Source organism: Coturnix japonica, chromosome 20 (genome assembly GCF_054131305.1).
Source record: "Coturnix japonica strain WE chromosome 20, WE-NBRP24, whole genome shotgun sequence".
NCBI classification, from domain to species: Eukaryota; Metazoa; Chordata; class Aves; order Galliformes; family Phasianidae; genus Coturnix; species Coturnix japonica.
In genome coordinates, this window is record NC_140682.1 from 7,002,024 (window position 1) to 7,022,392 (window position 20,369).

General features: G+C 47.2%; 2 protein-coding genes across 3 annotated transcripts in view; both read left to right on the forward strand.

Moving 5' to 3' along the window:
* Positions 1-20,369, forward strand: part of LOC146757490 (uncharacterized) — an 85,398-nt gene that overhangs the window by 13,835 nt on the left and 51,194 nt on the right. The gene's annotated exons all lie outside the window — the stretch shown is intronic.
* LOC146757491 (uncharacterized) lies at positions 11,854-17,500 on the forward strand. 2 transcript variants are annotated; one of them, XR_014936037.1, is made up of 2 exons: positions 11,854-16,956; positions 17,094-17,500. XR_014936037.1 is itself a non-coding variant. In XM_085520621.1 (2 exons), the coding sequence occupies exon 2, from the start codon at positions 13,330-13,332 to the stop codon at positions 14,800-14,802; it is 1,473 nt and encodes a 490-aa protein (XP_085376747.1). In that variant the 5' UTR covers positions 11,854-12,065; positions 12,203-13,329; the 3' UTR covers positions 14,803-17,500. The 2 variants fall into 2 exon arrangements, 1 of the variants encoding a protein (XP_085376747.1); XM_085520621.1 differs by having other exon boundaries at positions 11,854-12,065; positions 12,203-17,500.

Genomic DNA, 20,369 nt, shown 5'->3' on the forward strand with positions numbered 1-20,369 from the left:
ATAAAAACTTGGAAAGAAGCTACACTAACACCACAAGGGGAAGGTCCCTATGTTGTTTTATTTACTGCAGAAACAGCTATTCGAACCGCAGAGAGAGGATGGACTCATGCCAGCCTTGTTAAAGGACCCATCGGTGACGAGAAGTGGGAGGTAGCTCCCGGGAGTGATGACTTGAAACTCACACTGCGACAAGCCCAATGGGTATTCCAGGTAAAGGCTTCCCCTGAAGAACACTACTGCTGCTGAGAAGAACTAAAAAAACCCTTCGTAGCTGGTTGCAACCCAGTTGACGAGTGAGGCAGAGAAGTGAACTGTGGGGAAAGATGGGCCTTAGGGGTATCCATTGGTACTTGGGGATTCTCACAGTGATCACATTTTGTATAGCAGCACAACGCCACCCACACCAAGCTTCCTTACATCCCTGTGTGACCTGGTACCTATACAGCCCAGTCTAAACCAAAAGGGTTACTATTTTTGCCTAAGCTCAAACCCAGGGAGGGGATACTGTAACCACCCAGGCTCATATTACTGTGCCTATTAGGGATGTGAAACTATTGCCTCAGATTGGGCACCTGGGGCTGGGCAGGATAAATATCTACAAGCAGGGCATGGACCCTATGGGTGCATACCTCCTAACCGAAACCCACAGTTGGGAAGATGGGCTGTGTGGGGATTAAAGACAGAGAGAGAGAGAAACATCTGCCAGCAACTATGGATAAATGTAACAAATCCAGATAACCCAGTGTGGCTGTTAGGGAAAATATGGGGTGTAAGTGACTTGCGGAATCAAACTGTATAACACATAGATGGGTTATAAAGCAGGTATGTTTATTCCAGCGCTGGGTGCAAGCGGGATAGCTCCACCAAACTTGCACATGGACTTGTAAAATCGTGACACAGATATAGGTACATCTCATACATAGTCAATGATTTCTCAGAATTCTGATACATATTCAATAGTTGTTTAGCATGCAGACCCCCTCTTGTTCTTATCAGGGGGATGCAACTCCTCTTCTGGTATTTACAACATCTATTCTCCTCCTTGCCTGATGTCTTCCGTGAGGTCTCACTCCTTATCTGCATCCTTCCTGCTCTCCCAGGCCCCTTGTTTCCTTTAAACAAAGAGGGAAGGAAGGGAGAGGTGCACTGGGGGGGAATGGGAGGGGTGGAGGAGGGTTGATGTCAGACTGTGAAATCGATTTTTTTAATCTTAATTCTGCTTCAGAAACAACATCTGATTCCCACGCTCTCTGCTAGGTATTTTGTCTTTTGATGCAAACACGTAAGCCCCATTGGTGCCTGGTTCAGCAGTTCAGCTTCCTTTGCGCCCTTTGCCTGGTTGTAGGGAAGGTGGCAGGCTCTGATTCAATGAGGGTGTTGTATGGACACAGTATTTATCGCCACGTATCCAAAGGTGCAACAGTTTCTGGAAACCCAGGTGGGATTCTATAGGTGATGGTTCTCTCGCCACCAAGTATCCAGTTGCCAGCAGTGGGTGAGTTCACTGGGACTTTGGGGATGGGAGGTGCCAACTAGCAAGCCTTCAATATCTGCTACTAAAATCAGACTTGGAAGCATGTAACACATGGGAAATACACTTGGTGCAGGAAAGGGGATTTCCTTAGCCGTCAAAAAAAGATGAAACTGCAGATCTATCAACAAAAATGTAAGCACGTGACACTTGACTTGGCGGGTCTGTGGGAGGGTCAGCTTCTCCGTGTTTGTATTTCAGCCATCATCCTCCACACTGGAGAGGATTTATCCGCTTGGCTTGCTTAATTGCAGCACGTTTCACACGCGTGGATAACCTGTGCATATTGCGTCACTACCCCTGTGGCCTGAGGTGTTGCACCAGGCTGGAAATAATGCCTTCTTGGGGTTGTTGAAGCTCTGCAAAAGTTTGCCAAGCAAAGTTGTGGATGCTCCATCCCTGGAGGTGTTCAAGGCCAGGCTGGATGGAGCTCTGGGCAGCAAGACTCTGTGGGTGGCATCTCTGCCCGAGGCAGTGGGACTGGGGTTCTGAGTTCTTCACTGTCCCTTGCAAGCCAAGCCATTCTATGATTCTGCATTTCTATGATGTAAGCACCAGCCCCACAGCCCTGGTGCAGTGCATCACAAGAGCAGCAGCCTGCGGGGAGCCACCACCCGGAATCACAGAGATGTGAGGTCACAATGCCCCATCCTATGACTTTGCTGAGCTGCGTCATGAGCTCACGAGGCCTGGCTGCAGGCTTGGCTCAGTGCGACACTCACTGTGGCTGCAGCGGTGGTGTTGGAAGCGTGGTGCAAGTGTGGGGGTGGCCATGGACCCTGCCCGCCTTGTCCTCTTCCTCCTATTGGTGGCCATGAGTTTTCAGGAGAGCTGTGCTGCTCCGTGGCGAGCACGGGGAGCAGGTGAGTGGGTAGAGATGGGACCCAAACTGAGCAGCGCTGGGAGCAAGAAGTCAGGCTGTGTCCCCACGGCCCTGTAGTACACTTGCCTGGGGCCTGCCTTCCATGGGGGTGTTGCTGGGTAGGGGGTGATGGGCAGCACTGCAGGAGCCGGGCAAGAGCCCGTGGCTGCGCTGCTCCCCAGGGCTGGCTCCAGCCATGCCAGGCTGTAGCTCTGCTAATTGCTGGCTGCAGCACAGCCTTCGTCCTGGGAGATGCCCGGGGAGAGTTCAGAAGAGGCGTGCTGGGCGTGCATGAGCATTTCTGCTTCAGGCTCATGGAACTCCCCAGTTTCCAAGCCAGAGCCCCAGTCCACAGCCCAGGGGAAGAGAAAGGTGTGCTTTCCTTCAGTGCCTCAGTGTGACCTTGCTGTCCATCAGAGGCCTCCCAGTAAGAAAGCCATGGGGGGTGCATCTTCTTCCACGTAATCTGTGAGAGATGTGGCACGTGGCCCGGAGAGAGCACTGCATACGCTGCCAGGTGCCAGCCTACGGGTCATCCCGTCCACCCTGCAACTTTGGAAATCATGACCTGAGTTATTCTCCCATGCCCCACATCCAGTTACTGAGGGAGAAGGAGATCACACCATATAGTGCATATAAGTGGGAACTTATCTCATCTGTTCTTGATTCTAGATGATGAGCTTCGTGCTCCCTTTCCGGATGCTCCTTTGGATCCGGACTTCATGCCTCTGCCTGGGGGACAACCCAGGGGTAAGTTGTGAGTGTCTGTTTCCTTGGAGGCTGAAACGTTCATGCTCTCATGGTTTACCTGGGTGCAATTTTAATGGAGATCCTCTCCAGGTCTTCCAAGCCTGTTTGTGCCCGGAAGGGTTTGCACAGATGAGCCATGAGAATTTTTTCTCTCAGAGAGCTGCCACGTTTCAGTGGGAAGGTTTCCGCTGCCCCTCTGCAGCTGAGGGAGCCCAGACCTTTGTATTCGGGCTGTGGCATTCCCCAACCACCGCCAGACCCTACAGGTCACTCAGGGAAAAGGAGGCCCCCACATGTGCCGGAAGCTCTCCTCACCTGTGTCTGATCACACTTGTGTCTGCAGGCCCTGTCCCCTGTACGCTCTGCTACTCAGTTGATGCTGTAGTGTGTGACTAAAACTTTTCATGGGTCTTTGGTTGCAGAAGTGCCCCCAGTGTGGGCCTTGCCCGGTCATCGGTTTCCTCCTGTGCTGGAGCCCAGCTGGAATCCCAGCAGTGAGTACTCTGTCTTCACTGACTTGGCTGACTCGCCGCTGATCTTCAGATCTTCATGCACATGATATTTAACTTCATACATTCTGTTAAGGTCCGGAAAGAGAAGAGGATGAATCCAAACGGGGAAAATACTCTCAGGGCTCATCCCGTCTCCTGAAGCGACTGCTGAAGGAAATGGAGAAGGCAGAGCGTGGTGGGTATACTTCAGTCTGTTCACTGTGGGACCTGGGAAGCTGAGGTGTGATATACAGGTGTGGGCAGGCTGTAGCCTGCACAGCAGGAAGGGATGGGTCAGAGCCGTGCTGCAGCCGTGTTCCATGTATCACCTTGCAGGTGCTGTCAAGCACCAGAGCTGGTCTGCTGCCAGATGGTCTGCATCCAGCCAAGACCCAGAGGCAGCTGCTCCCCCAGCACAACCATTACTTGTCAGAGCTGCTTTGTGCAGTCATTGGCACCCAGATGGCAGCAAGTGGCAAAGTGTCCAAAGCCCTCCGTGCAGCTGAGCAAGTTCAAGGCAGGAGGAGCATCCCGAGCAGGGTTGGCTGCCTTTGCTAATGCTGGAAATGAGGTGGAGATGCTACTTCTGAAGGCTTGGACTGTGTGTTAGAGCTTGGATTTCAGCCTGCAGCTACCTGGCTGTGACGGGCTGGTGACAGCACAGTATGTGAGGGCCTTGCACAGGTGCTGATTCCTCAAGAGGTGTGAGGGAGTCAGCATTGTCCAATAGCTGGGAGGGCCCAAATGCCCTTGGGTAACAGAGGGGCTCACAGTGTACTTGGGGGGGGCCCTGGACTTTACCTGAGCTCGGGATTGGAGAAGCTCAGTTTTTGATGAGGGCACGTGACATCCCAATCCTACTGCCCTGCTTTCTTTCTAAAGGAACGGACCAACAAAGTGAGCGGGATGCACTCCAGGAAGGTGGATATCCCACACTGCCGGTCCCGGATGTGCTGCAGGAAGGCGGTTATCCCACACTGCCCGTCCCGGACAGAGGAATGCAGGCAGCACCAACCGGCATGCCAGGTAATTTCTGTCCCATGATCATACGGTGTCACAAACCAGAGTCACTGCGTGCCTGCAGGCTCTTGCTGCCAGCTCTTGCACACCAGGTCAGCAGCCAGACCTGAGCGTGTGAGCATAGAGCACATGTAAAAGAAGCCAGGAGTGGCTCTCTGAAAATGGCTGGCCTTCGTGGGGTGTGGAGAGTTGTTCCAGCAATGTGCCAGAGAAGGTACTTGCAGACCTCTGTGACCCTGCTCAGCTCCCACCGCTCCCAGATCGCAGAGTTTGCCCTTTTGGAACGAAGCCACCTGAGGGTGATGAGCAGGGTCTTGTGTGGTAGGAGCCTGCAGGAGTGTTTCTCCCCTGGGCTGGCTCTGGCTGTGCCCTGTGCTGGCTGAAGCCTGACCTTCAGCCTGGGGGGCGTCCCACAGGGGGAGCTCAGGACACGCATGCCGGGAAAAGCGTGAGGGATTCTGCTCTGTAGCTCTCCCCACGGACCAAGCCCAGACCCCAGAGTACAGCCCCAGCTCTTGGCACAGAGGAGGACATGGGTAGTGCCTGTGCAGCCTCTCCGTACCCAATGAGAGGCGGAAGCAATCATTCTTGTCCTCCGGTGCTTCGGCACCAGAGACGGAGGCACCCACTGACAAAATGACCTCTTGGGTCCATGAAGCACACTGAGAGATTATCTGTAGCGCAGCTGAAGGTAACATGGGACATTGTCTCATTTTTTCCAGGGATGAACACAGGCAAAAGCACAGAGGATGCTGCTCACACATCTGTGTGGAAGCGCCACATTCTGGTGACGGTCTCAGCGATGCTGCTGCCTGCGCTGGTGCTGGCCGTTGGTGTTGTGATATGGGTGCTCAAAGACTACCTGTGAGTTGGCCTTTCCCCAGAACACCTTATTGCTGCATTTGGCAATGAAGCATTTGTGGTGCCAGGATCCTGGACGGCCAAATCAGCCGCTGGCAGTACACTGCCAGGACTTAGGTTGCAAAGTCTTTCAAGTTTCCCCTTATTTCCTGTCACTGAGTAGTGCTTTCTGAAACTCATTCTCACAGAGCACGCAAGAGGGAAAAGAGAGCAGCAGAAGCAGCAGATGGAGCTGGGGAAGGCAACGAGACAGACTCTGACCCAGTCAAACAAGAATCTCCGTAATAGCTCCAGTCCGTTCCATTCTGCCATTGAAGAGGCCCGAAGTCTTCAAGGTCATCTGGAAGACCAGGAGCTTGAACTGAAAGCCATGAAAGAGATCCTTGGGAACAGTCCTGAGTGCTGCCTTCTGTCAGAGGATGGCCCTGAATGTGAGAGCAGAGCTTTTGTCCTTCATCTTGCATACTCCAGGACAGGTATCACCAGCAGTTTGAAGATTCTTAGCTCGACACAGCTACATTCCTGTTGAGGGTCCTCATGAGGACCCAGAAAACGAGCTTCCTCTGACTGCCGGACAAAACGTAATGTCTTTGGAGATGTGGGTGAGAATGGCTGGTTTCAGGGAGAGCTGACAGATGGCACAAGAGGACTGGTCCCTTCAATTTGGTTGCGGAGCTTTCAGTTGATGAACTGGATACACCTGGAGATCCTGTCAGAATTCCTGCATTGCTCCATCTGCAAGACTACCATTGCTCCACTCAGTGGAACAACTCGATGTTGAGCAGAATGTGGTTGAGCTCCTTCGGGAACTCTCTGAGGCGACTGACAGCAGAACTGCATAGCTTTATTGTATATTAAAAACAACCAAACAACTGTCCCCTCCCTCTCCCTTCCCCTCGCACCCCTCCACCCCTCCCCCTCTCCCCCCCCCCCCCCCCCCCAAAAAAAAAAAAAAAGACAAAAAAAAGAACAAAAAACCCTAAAAAACCAACAAAAAACAACCCACCCTCAATAAAACAAAAAACCAAAACCAATTAAAATCTCAACGCTGTTCTTTTTCTGGGATACACTGAGGTGACGCTTCTTCTAGCTTAGACTTTGCAATGAGTTTGTGTCACGGAGTTCTCTCTAGAGCTCACTCGGTGACAGTGGGAACAAACCCAGGGAGAGAAGGAACAAAGAACCTCCCCTCTCTAACAGCGCGGTGCGGCGCGGCCGAGAGGGGAAGGGAAGTAAGATTGCGAGTGGGTCTAGGAGGGAAAAAATGAAAAAAAACCAACGATCTGAGAATGAACAGCAGTTTAATGAACCCAGTGACACTAAACAACAACGATGTTGCAGAACGGCGGGAGAAAAGCAGACGACCACACCTGTCATTGACATGAGCAGCGAATCTCGTTTATTCCTTGGCTGCGTGTACCTTTATAATACGGATAATTAGCTCATACATATTGCAAAAGTGGAGCTCATCATTGGTTCCCAATTACATACCATCCATCTTAACAGCTTGTTGTTATCATCCTGAAAGCTACTCCCTTGCTGAGTTCCCAGAACCATGGCTAGTTTCTAACCATCACAGGTCATCCTGATGTTCTCACTGTCCTTGCAGGTGTTACGGCTGCTTGATTAACCGCACCGTGTTTACGACCCTTCTCAGCTAACTAGCTGTAAAAAACACTCTCTACAGGACCCCACAGATTACCTTCAGAATTCAACAGTTAGTTCTGTTTCCTTTCTCAGTGCATAACAACCTGAGCAAATGAATTGAATGACGTGGCTTGTTAGTCTGGTAAAAACTCTGCTGTACACTGGAACTTGGTCCATTTGTAAGCAGGACTTTGTCCATCTCTGCAGGACAGCAGAAAACCCTTTGTGCTAATCATGATGCCAAGAAGCAGAATGCAGCAAATGGCAAATGATCCAACTGTTTCAGGTGTTCATTTCCTTAAAACTGCGAATAATTTTGGACGGAGAGTTTGTAAACAGAATGGAGGTCTTAAAGCTGTCAGAGATTATTTCTGCACTGTTCAATTCTATCTGCATAACATACACAGAATCTCAGAACTGCGTTGCTTGAACTGGTGGAACTTGTTGAAGTGAACTGGGATGAGCAAGTTTTAGTACTTAGAGTGCTATAAAAAATGGATAATCTCATGAGTATTAAGGTACAGGACTGCTATTTCTGCACTGAATTTGTTTTTATTTTACATGGCTGTGATCTGAAAGTTGCTTGAAACGCAGGCACCAAGGCACTGTTGTGTAACTGAATTTCACACATGATAGGTCCTGAAATATCCTGGAATGTAAAACTCTGACTTGTTTTAAGTCTGCTGCTTGAGTATAATCAGGGTCATAGTGTCTGTGTGCAGTGTTTCTTTCCCTGTAATGCTCCACATCATTTCATTTTGGGAATATTGAAGGAAATGGACTATGTGCCATAACTGTTGTTAGAACAAAGTATGTCTGGTGTGATCTTATGCATAGGTTCTGTAACTGCTCTTCACAGCTCAGGTGTTTGACCTTCTTTTTGGTGAAGTGATGAAATACTGCTGGTTTCTATTTGTGCTTCTAGGCACCTTGAAGCTCTTAGGAATAGAACAATTGTCTCCAGTTCTTTTCAATGATATCAGTAACAGCTCGAGTGTTGCTGCCCACTAGGTAGACCCAAAGAAGCAGATTACAGTGAAACAACACACGAGCTGGACCTGCATGAGGATCACTTTCAAGACAGTGGCTCTGTTGCTTGAAGCCTATTTGCTTCTTCCTGCCGCCACTCTATTACCAAGTATCAACAGCCTCTTTCATGATTCAACTTGCAAACGTTTGACACTAACCCTTGTGTTTCTATGCCTTCCTAGGTGATTCGAGCCCTTGTCAACCCCAAAGATCCAAACCAAGTAGTGATGTGCAGTGTGTTTCCATCAATGGAGAGTTCTTATTAAGCACGAATTGCTGCAATTCGGATGACAGCCTTCCACATGGTAACAGTGATGGACACAAGGGGCTCATCCACGTTCATGCTCTCATATCTCCTGGCTCTGCTGAAGCTCCTGACCTGAGCCTGCCAGACACAGCAGTCACCTGCCTGGATTGTGACCCAGCGCCTCTGCAGTGCTGCCCATCCCAAGCACAGCCTGAGTGCCCCAACAGCAGCACCACCATGAAGGAGCAGGTCAGCATCAGTGAGGTGAAGCTGAGCATCTTAGATGGGGACTTAAAGTCAGGCTGCCAGTCCCAGGCACCAGGCAGCAGCACAAGCTCTGAGCCACTCTCATCTTGACAAGAGGAGTCCCATCTTTACCCTTGACCTCTCAAGCCCTCCTGTCTTTTATTGAATAAAGTCACTCTCATGCTCAGTCATCGCCTCGACTGCATTCCGAGTCTTCATTCACAGGGATTGGGATGAATGCAACAAACAGCAAGGCAGCTCAACTTGCAACACTATGGCTGTGGGGTTTGTGCAGGCAGAGCTCTGGGTTCCCATTTTGCCTGGCTTTGGGATGTCTGCAGCAAGATCTCTACCATTTTGTATGGGAGCAAATAATCCCTAGCATCCAGGTTGCTGCTCATGATATATCCCAGTCTTCCTGGCTGTTGCTTTGTGATACTTTTCAAAGCCTTTTGATACTCTTTGATGCCTTGGCTGCTCCCTAACACCTCTGTTGTCCTGCCATGTTGACTCATGTCTCCCACTTTTAAGCTGGCTTTGCAGATCATCTCCAGCCCTGTCATCATCACGCTGCAGCAGGAGGTGCTCACCTGGCCCAATGTCTGGCAGTACTGCTTGTTCTGCAGATGAGCAGCTGCCTCCTCATCTCTTCAGCTACAGGAGTTTTTCTCAGGGAAGTTAGATGCAGTCATGCTCCTCTGGATTTGGTGTGTTAAATCCATGCTGCATGGCAGCAGTCAGTGCAATACAAAGGTGTTCTGTGTGCCACAGCATTTCTCCAGGGGCTGCCAAAGGTAGAAGCACAACACAGCACCATGCTTCTGACAGTAATGTCAGACATGTGAGCACTGCATCATCCCCAGCGTGTCAGTGCTTTTCCACACCAACCTGACTCTCACACTCTCTGCACTGAATGTAACTATGCTCTTGTGGAGACAAATGCTTTCTGTCACATCCTCCATCCCTGCAACCATTTGCCGGTAGGCAGCTCTTGCAGAAGAATCAAGCAGCAGAACCTTTTGCTCACCCTACAGCATGCAAATGCTATGAAAGCAGAAATAACCTGGCATGCTCTGGGTCTGCAAGGCTGCACAGATGGGAGAGGTAGATTGTGTTTTTGCAGTGGAAGTTTCCAGTAATTTCAGTACATAGTGTAGGCCCTAACTGAATGTATAACCCTCTTGTAAAACAGCTGTATAAGTAGTTTTTCCACCAAGAAAGTTGCTGAACAGAGTTAAGTTCAGACTGGGGGAATTCTGACATGGGGAGAGTTGAGACAAGCACAAGATAAATACACAGGGTGGGTAGAGCCCAGCACAGGACAGAATGAATGTACTGACTTTTGGAAACATTGCCCTTCTCTCTCCGCAGAAAAGTACAAGGCAAACCTAAAAACAAGAGTTTGGTAATTGACCTTATATGGAAATGAATCCTAGCAACAGTCTCGAGGAGTCTGTGAGCCTGAGGTGCTCAACCAATGAGAGCCATGAGAGCATCACCTGCATTGTGTATAGGGCACAGAACAGAATTGATTTCACTGACTGGTGTGCAATTTCTCCCTTGCCAATAGGGGAATGCACGCAGTATTACAATAATGAATAAGCACTGCTGCTATCGCTGCCATCTTTGCCTAACTAGAAATCTTTGACTTTGAGAGTTTCTCACTCAGGGGAGAGGGTAAGAAAGTAAAGAGGCACAGAAAACTAAGGGAAACTGCTCTTCTTTATCTTATCTATAAAAATTGATACAATTGATGCTGTCGTGCATTTATTTATTTATTTTTAATTTTTTGCCAATGTCAGTTAGATTGTTTTAAAATATCCACCCACCAAAATCTGACTACCAAACAAATTTAATGAAAATGAAATGAAGGTGAGTTAGCGGGAAGCACAAGGCCGTATTATATTAGGCTCTAGCAAATTTACAGGCAGTCACTGCACAAAGAGGTAGATCTGAGTTGCACATTATATGATTTCCACAAAGATTAAGGAAATCTGAAGCTTTCAATATTTTTTTTTTTATTCATTTCTCATTTCATTTTTTACACACCTGACCCAGACCCCAACCCTCACAGGAGCTGTAAAGATAACAGCATTAACCCGCAATGTAACTCTAATCCTAACCCTTACCCTGATTCTAAAATCGTCCCTAACTCCAAATGTAACAACAAAAATGATGCTAGAAGTTTGTAGGAAAAGGAACCTTAACCCTGATCATAATCCAAAAACAATCATTAAGGTAACAATAATCTTTACCTTAAAAGTAATATTAATCACAGCCCAGATTATACCTGCGTCCAATCAGAAGCATGCTTTGCATTATTTAAGAGTTGTATTTTTTCCAATGAACTCTCTCTATTATCACTTTTATAAAGTAACAGAGTCTGTTCTTTTTCTCCTGACACTGTGCCTTACTCCTGACATCCCCTGGAAATGACCCAGATAGGGCACCATCAAAGTAATGCTAATAGTAATGTCAATCCTAAGGGTATCTCTAGCCTCAGTGTTAATGGGACGCTAACAACAATCCCAACAGCCTTAAACATTCTGGTGGTGTGAAAGAGGTGCTGCCTTGCACATGCTGGGCAGTCCCATTGCCTGTTAAATGCAGGCGGCAGCGTAGAAACATGATGCCCGTGGTCAGAATGCCCTGTGGCAGATCCTGGCACCGGAGAACTGACCGGAGAACCATGAGAGAACTGACAACAAATCACTCGACATCAGAACCGACCCAGTGGTTATTTACAAGCCTTGGGTGTCCCAGACAGGATCTCAGAGTGGTGAATGTAGGTACAGAAGTTGTTACTACTCTGTTTTCTTCTAAAAGCTGCTCAGCTGCTTTGCGTTTCAGACCATCCCTGGCTTCACTGTGTGCATCTGTCCAATTGATACCAGGTGGTTTTTTTTTCATCTCAGAAGTTGGGGGGCGGGGAGGAGGGGAAACGGACATCAATTCAATTACTCATTTATTTATTGACAGACATTCACGTTTGCTACTTTTGGAGAAGTTTTTATTTGTTTGCTGTGGTTTGTTTTTTTCTTTTTTTCTTTTTTTTCCCCCTTCCCTCCACTTCCATCTTTGTGTTCTTCCCCTATAATCAAAAGAGAACGGATCCCCAGGGTCTGTCCCGCAGACGTTCTTTCCATGGTCTTTGCTGCCACCTTGTGAAAGACAGAACTGGTTTTCTTTTGTTGTCTCAAAGCTTGCTTCATGAGGCCTTCCTGATGATAAGACTGACTGGCGACTGCTAACTATCTAGGAGGGTGAATGGTGGGCGTTGTTGTGCCACAGCAACTCTGCTTACGATTGCAAAGATAAGCAGAAGCAAGACAAGCAGTTTTCTTCAGGGGTGCTGCTCGAAGGAGCTGACCACTGCAGAAGGCGATAATGCTTGTGTCTGGCGACAGAGACACCCCCCCCCCCCCTTTTTGCTGGCTTATCTGTGGGCCAGGAATATCACAAAAGCTGGTTTAAATCCCTACTACAAAGTGTGTTTACCTGCTTGTTTGGAAGTTCAGTGTTTGCTCGAGATACGTTCCCAAAAATGCTGTGTCAAACTTCAAAGGAGAAAAACAACCTCACCGAAATGGGGGATAAAAGGCCCTCGCTAAACTGGGGACTTTGGAGACAAACTCCCAAAGACACCTTTGACGGAGAATTCCCCGAGGGGAAAACTTTGTCGGAAGAACCCCCGGGACCGGCTTGCTGCGGAGCTCCCTGGCTGTCTCCCATCCCCCGCGCTGATCAGACGAGTTCCTGAGATCAACGGATTGTGTACCTCGCTGGACCCACGGTGGTGACTATATCTCTTTTGCTATCTGCAAAGACTCCTTGCTTATATTTCCTACTTTCCCTATCGCCTACCTTCCCTTCCCCATCTCCCTAAAAAAACACCTAGGTCTTTAATAAACTGGTTGGACCAACATTTGAACCGTTGCTTCTTAATCTCACGCCGGGTATACACATATCAAAGAACCTTGCCTCCCTCCTACAAATTGGAGCGAGACATTTTTATTGGCGTAGTCGGCAGGATACCCGCCGTGAGAGTGTTGTCCTTCCAAAAACTCCAAAATTTTTCTGTATGTACCTCCTGGAGTTGCAAGGACCGATAATTTTGGTAACTTAGATGTGAGCACCTCTCCAGGAAGATCGCTCCACATTCTGAAACTTAACTGCTTAAGTGTTTACCTCTCGGGGACGTATGAATTAATTTTGACTATTTGCTCTTGTTTTATACGTGTGTGCCTCCTCGGGAAGACTATTTCGCATTTTGTGGTTTAAGTAACTTGTAACGTATTTTGGAATTTGAAAGTTTTGTGTGTGCACCTCTTGGGGAAGTGAGGAGGTAATTTTTTGACGTTTGTGCCTCTCCAAGAAGTTTATTCCTTTCTGAGAAACCTAGAAGTGTTTTGAAACTTGTGTGGCTTTAAGCTTGAAGTTTTTCTGGCCTGACAGGGTAGCCAGGAGCGATTTAGGTGTTTACACTTTCTTTGTAAGTGTTGATTGGGCTTCTTGGTCTGTTGTGAAAAGGAGGAATGATTGTAGCATTTGCATTTGTTTGATAGGTGCGTGTCTCCCTGGGGAAGGGTAAGGAGTTAAGTGTACCTTTTCTTCCCTTAGTGTGTATCTTTTAGGGTATCGAGAAATGAGTGAAAGTATTGTCACAATGAAAAGTGAAAATGTGCTATTTGACCTTTTAGAAAAGCATGGTGCTCGGCCCTCTTTATCAGGGGTGGATTGGGCACGACAAAACTGGTATAACTTGCAGAGTGTTTCCGACCGTATTAGTGTTCTGCAAGGGAATGCTCGTACCCGAGCCGGGAAAGGAAAATCGTTTATTTGTGCGGTACTCGGTGCTGCTTTAAAAGCTGCCGTGGAGTTCCGAGATGAAAAGCATTCGGCAGAAACCCAAACCATACAAGCATTACAAGAATCAGTTAAAGTAATGCAAGAATTGGTAAAAACTCTGCAGAATCAAATAGTGAACCTTGAGGAACAATTACAAAGAGAGCAACATAATACAGTTTTGTTGCAAATGGCTTTTAAGGAACTATTGACATATAAGAATACTAGCAATACTGCTGTCCATAATTTGCCTCAAGAGAAAACTTTTCCTAAGAAGGAACTACAAGGAATAAAGGAAGGGCTTGGCAAATTAGAGGACTCGCCAACCCAATTGCGTCCTTTGATAAAAACCGAATATATATTTGATAACAGTGAGGATCTGGACCCTCAAATGAATGTTAAAGAAATTCCTTTTCCTGCCACTGAATTAGCAAAACTGAAAAAGGATTTTAGCCGCTCTCCAAAGGAATCAGAGACGGAGTATGTTTGGAGGGTTAGTCTTACTGGTGGAGACCAAATACTGTTAACTGAAAAGGAAGCTGAAGGTTATTGGGGGCCTGGAGTATTTTTAAATACTGGTAACAACCATGCTCCCTGGTCCCTAACACAGAGGGCTGCCTATTGGGCAGGTGGTCTTAACCCTTTAGAAAGGGGAGACCCACTTGCTATTAATGGGACAGTCGATCAATTGGTTGAAAGTGTTCAAAAAGCTGCTTGTCTGCAAATGATGTATGATAGAAAGCTGCAGACACATCATGGATCACCTATGATGATGCCTGTGGATCCTGAAAGGATGACTCCTTTAATCAGGGGGCTTCCAGAATCACTGAAACCTATAGGTATACAACTACAAGGAAAAATACAAGCTATGCCTCAGGGAGAAAGAACCCTGGCAGCATTAGAAGGAACTGGCACCTCCGGCCATTTGCAGTCGGGGTATAAAGTATGGACATGGGGGGAGGTTGCCCAAGAGTTGATTAATTATGAAAGGAAATATGGGCCTGTAGCTTCTTCCAGTATATCTGAACCAGAGGAAGTAAGGTTCGCAGCAACCACCCTTGCTCCTAGGCCACCTAGTCCAAAGCTCAGTGGAACTGGAAGGGTCTCACTGCCAGTAAGAACGGGTAGGCGAAATATTGATCATAAACGTAATTGTCTCTGGACACTGGGCTGGCAAAAGGGTGTTCCACGAGATTTGATGAATGGATTACCCACAGTCAGGTTAGAGAAATTAGTTAACTTGTGGCCAGAACAAAAGCTCAAGGAAAGCTGATGCTTTCGCCCCCTCCCCCAGATGAGAGGGAGGTGGGGGGGGGGGGAAGGCAGTGAAGGGTGGATGTTTGTTAACATCTTCTGTCCCAAGGCCTCCCCACTCCTGCCAATTGCCCCTGTGAGTCACGATCCAGTTGCTGATAAGCTAGGGAAACACTTATCTCTCCGGCCAGCTTGTGTCCACTGACTCAGCTAACATGAGGCCAGTTTCCCTAACCTTAATGAAATCCCTTAACAAATATCCTTAGAAGCCTAAGGACACCCCGAAAAAGGAATGTAAAATATACTCCTCGATGGATTGTTCTCTCATTTTTTAATTGTATTAACAAAGCCCCAAAAGGGCAAGTTGTTGTCTTGTTTTATTTTACAGAAGATCCCCGTGGGACCTTCGCTGAACAGAATGGCTCATAGCTGACTTTAACCATTTGTGTTTTGTGACAGAAAAGTTGAAGATGTGATCGTGCTAGAGTTCTGAATATACCTCTTGATTACATATTTTGGTTGCAATAGTATTACGTTTTTGTTTGTTGTGGTTGTGGGTTGTGATTGATATCAGTCCTTGGATCTCTTAAAACTTCACAATTTGGTTCAGAGTTTTTTCAGGTTATCCTGACTTTCTGGTACTTTCTGCACAGTGATAACCATTCCTTCTGATCCCTTCTTTTACCCCTTTTTGTCAAACTGATTATGATTTGCATGTAACTCCTCCATGCTGTTTCCAAATTCCTAACAAATTAGGAAATGAGCCAAGGGACCCATCTAATATCTGTTAGATGTGGTCAAAAAAGAAATCTATCATAAAACCCTTTGCAGTGATGTTTTTCAGTGTCACATAAGTTCAGGAGTTCCATACAAAACATGGTTCTTGAAAAATGTCTAAGTTTTGATAAGAGATGTGTATATTTCTGGGATTATCCCTCTTATGGTTTATACTGTGGGGTATCCCACACACTGTCCTGTGAAAAGTTCGGTAGACTATTACAGTACTTTAACTTGCCAAACTAGTATTTATATCTCTCAGCAATTGAACTACTTTGGAAATGCTCAAGTGGACAGCAGCTGACACAAATACCCCTATTTATTTGTTTTACTTGTTTATTTGATACTATTGGTTATTGTCACTGTCTTTGTGATCTTTAAATGTTTATGGTATATATATAAGTATGGATTGCTAAAGGAAAGTTATATGGTACTAAGGGTGTTGTGGAAACTGAAGAGCTGTGTTGTTTGATCTGTGGGTTCTGAAGGGAATGGGACAAACTGCTTTGATGGTATAAGAAAGTGTAACTGTTAATGATACAGAAGTATAATTGAGGGTATGTGGAAGTGTAACTGAGGGTACAAATAGTGGAATAGCGTATGTAATGATGAGAGTTTGGAAAGTGAGAAAGTTTGGGAACAGAAGTAAGGGACTTGGACAAATTTGTTGATGGAGCTTGGAAATTGTGTGGAGGGGGAATTGTGGTGGTGGAATTGGGAGGAACGGTGGCAGCTGTACTAGAGCGTGATCTGAAGATCCCAGGATGAGTTTTGCCCCAGTGGACTGAATGCAACATGCACATAGCAGTGTAAAGATGTTTGTTTTCTGGTAGATACGGGTGCATCTCACTCTGTACTGCATCAAGAATTACTACCCTTAGATGATTTTTGTAACAAACAATAGGAATAAGTAACTGTAGCTCTAAATAACTTTTCTGAGTAGTTTGTATTGTAGAGAGATCTAATATAGTGGTTTGTTATGAGTGAATATATATTGATGGAAAATAATTATGGTTATCAATCAAGGTCTTGATTGAATGATGATGATTGTTAACATTTAATTCCCCCATATCACCCATCCCTCTTTTCCCTTATGCTTACTTTTTTTTTTTCTTTCCTCACCACCGTGAATGGTCGTTTGCACATCAATTTCAAGCAACCTTTGAGCCACGGGGTGGTGTGAAAGACAGAACTGGTTTTCTTTTGTTGTCTCAAAGCTTGCTTCATGAGGCCTTCCTGATGATAAGACTGACTGGCGACTGCTAACTATCTAGGAGGGTGAATGGTGGGCGTTGTTGTGCCACAGCAACTCTGCTTACGATTGCAAAGATAAGCAGAAGCAAGACAAGCAGTTTTCTTCAGGGGTGCTGCTCGAAGGAGCTGACCACTGCAGAAGGCGATAATGCTTGTGTCTGGCGACAGAGACACCCCCCCCCCCCCTTTTTGCTGGCTTATCTGTGGGCCAGGAATATCACAAAAGCTGGTTTAAATCCCTACTACAAAGTGTGTTTACCTGCTTGTTTGGAAGTTCAGTGTTTGCTCGAGATACGTTCCCAAAAATGCTGTGTCAAACTTCAAAGGAGAAAAACAACCTCACCGAAATGGGGGATAAAAGGCCCTCGCTAAACTGGGGACTTTGGAGACAAACTCCCAAAGACACCTTTGACGGAGAATTCCCCGAGGGGAAAACTTTGTCGGAAGAACCCCCGGGACCGGCTTGCTGCGGAGCTCCCTGGCTGTCTCCCATCCCCCGCGCTGATCAGACGAGTTCCTGAGATCAACGGATTGTGTACCTCGCTGGACCCACGGTGGTGACTATATCTCTTTTGCTATCTGCAAAGACTCCTTGCTTATATTTCCTACTTTCCCTATCGCCTACCTTCCCTTCCCCATCTCCCTAAAAAAACACCTAGGTCTTTAATAAACTGGTTGGACCAACATTTGAACCGTTGCTTCTTAATCTCACGCCGGGTATACACATATCAAAGAACCTTGCCTCCCTCCTACAAATTGGAGCGAGACACACCTGCTGGCCAATACACGGAACTGCCACTGTTGGGCGTTTGGTGCCGCAGGAAGCACAACGCAGATCTGAGTTCTGACCGGTCTACGCAGCAAATCCGCCAATCTTTATTGTGATAAGCCGTCCACATGGCATTGCGCATGCACTCGAACACGCAACAGGCACAGATTTCTCCTAACTCCTTGAGGAGCAGGCAAGCAGAACAACTGAGCGCACCACTGCTTGTGATTGGGCCACCCCCATCATAGAGATGTGTGTTAGATCTTTTACCCACCCCTGGACTGGCCTTGTTGTTTAACGATAACCTCTGAAATCTGAGTTACTGGTTCTACCACCTGTAGTGTAGAATAGGTAGCCAATAAATGCTTTTCAGCTGTGATGTATCTTTATTCTGCTCCATGCCAAACCTGTGACCAAAACCTCATAGGGGTTCACAAAGAACTCTGGCTCTGCCAGAGCCCCCATCCAGACCCTTCTTGAGTTACATTCACATCTAGTTTGGCTGAAAAGGTTGGACTATAAATACTCAGTGCTTGGGCCTGTTTAACAGATATTTTTTCCTGATTATGCTGTCCATCAATCTTTTTAAACTGAACTCCTGCTCTAATCTGGTCTTTAAACATTTGCTGTCTCAAGACCCTAATGGGTCCAGACTGGATTACCTTAGGGGCTGGACGCCTAAGTCATGGCAGCAGATGGTTCTCTGACCTTATCACCACCATTCAGAGCCTGCATCCGGCCGTAGGCACTCTTGTCTCCCCATCAATTGGGCAGCCTGTTGTATTACAGCACCTGAGGGCCACTGGGGGGTTCAGTATGGATAACATAGACCCATACTGATGTAAAGGTGATGGCTGTAGGATGAGATCCCTCATTCCTGATGAAAAATTTATTGACTGGGCTCTCAAAATCATCTTCACAGATTGCCTCTTTCATGCCTAATTCTCTAATATAATTTTGTTAGTCCTCCATAGAGGACCACAGGCTCATATTTAATGGTATGTCATTCTTATTTGGCCATGTTATATGACACACAGCCATAAGTCATACTCTGATCAAATGGCTATCTTCATTATGTTGGAAAAAACATACAGTCTTTGCTGAGGGCAGGGTGAGTAGTAATGGATGTCAGTTTTGAAATTTCTAGTCCATTCACCACAGCGCTTTCTGCCTCCATGTCCCATAACCAGAGCAGCTATGCTGGCATGCTCTCTTGGTTTCTGTCTAAACCACTGTACTATATCCATCAGTTCAGCTGCTGTATAATGGGCAGCAGGGTTTGGGGGGTTGGACACTGGTCAGGGCACTCCCACCAGCCTATCCTGCATTTTTTTTTTCATTTTTGGGTTACAATCAGTCAGATCTCAAATAGATTTGGTCCAAATGGAACCTCAAAATCTGACCTTTTAGTGCCTTCATTTACAGAGTCCATTTTATACAGATTTCCTTGTACAGGGTCCCCATGGTCTTCCAGAGAGATGTTCCTGATCTTCCATAGGAGAATGATTGAATTAGGATTTTTCCCTATCAAAACTGCCACCTGTCTTTCCAGTTTTTCAACACTATCATTCAATAGCTGATTTGCATCAGCCTGAGCCTCTTCAGTTATGTTCAGACAGTTCAAGGCCATCAGCAGTGGCCATGCCACCATGAACGCAGCTAACTGTCATTCTCAAGTTGTACGTATGTCTTTGCTAAGACCATGGAAATACTCAGTCAGGTGGGCCAGGGACTCATGGACCCTCCCTCCGTCCCACACAGGGCCCCATTTTTCAGTGACAGAAGCAATGCTGCATTTTGAGGATCCTAGGAATCCCAGGACATGCCCTGACAAAAGGTCATTCAGAGGGGTAGTCTTTCCCCATCCAAACAACCCCATGATATTCACAGAATCACAGAATTGTAGGGGTTGGAAGGGACCTCCAGAGACCATTGAGTCCAACCCCCCTGCCAAAGCAGGTTCCCTACACCACGTTGCACAGCTCGGCATCCAGGCAGGTCTTGAATATCTCCAGAGAAGGAGATTCCACAACCACCCTGGGCAGCCTGTTCCAGTGCTCTGTCACCCTCACCATAAAGAAGTTATTGCACACATTAGTGCAGAATTTTCTATGGTCCAGTTTCTGTCTGTTTCCCCTTGTCCCTCCTCCACACACTGCTGAAAAGAGTCTGGCCTCACCACTTTGCCCTCCACACCTCAAATATTTATAGACCTGGATCAGGTCCCCTCTCAGCCTTCTTTTCTCAAGGCTAAACAGACCCAGTTCCCTCAGTCTCTCCTCATAGGGGAGATGCTCCAGGCCCTTCACCATCTTTGTGGCCCTCCACTGGACTCTTTCCAAGAGATCCCTGTCTTTTTTGTACTGGGGAGCCCAGAACTGGACACAATATTCCAGATGAGGCCTCACCAGGGCAGAGTAGAGGGGGAGGATCACCTCCTTCTACCTGCTGGACACGCTCTTTTTAATACACCCCAGTATGCCATTGGCTTTTTTGGCTACAAGGGCACACTGCTGGCTCATGGTCAATCTGTCGTCCACCAGGATGCCCAGGTCCCTCTCAGCAGAGCTCCTCTCCAGCAGCTCATCCCCCAGCCTGCACTGGTGCATGCAATTATTTCTACCCAGGTGCAAGACTCTACACTTGCTTCTGTTAAACCTCATCCGGTGTCTTACTGCCCAGCTCTCCAGCCTGTCCAGGTCTCGCTGAATGGCAGCACAGCCTTCAGGTGTGTCAGCCAATCCTCCCAACTTCGTGTCATCAGCAAACTTGCTGCGGGTGGTCAT

What these genes read in the sequence shown, in the direction of transcription:
- LOC146757491 (XM_085520621.1), top strand. Translation starts at nt 13,330, where the DNA reads ATGAGTGAAAGTATTGTCACAATGAAAAGTGAAAATGTGCTATTTGAC.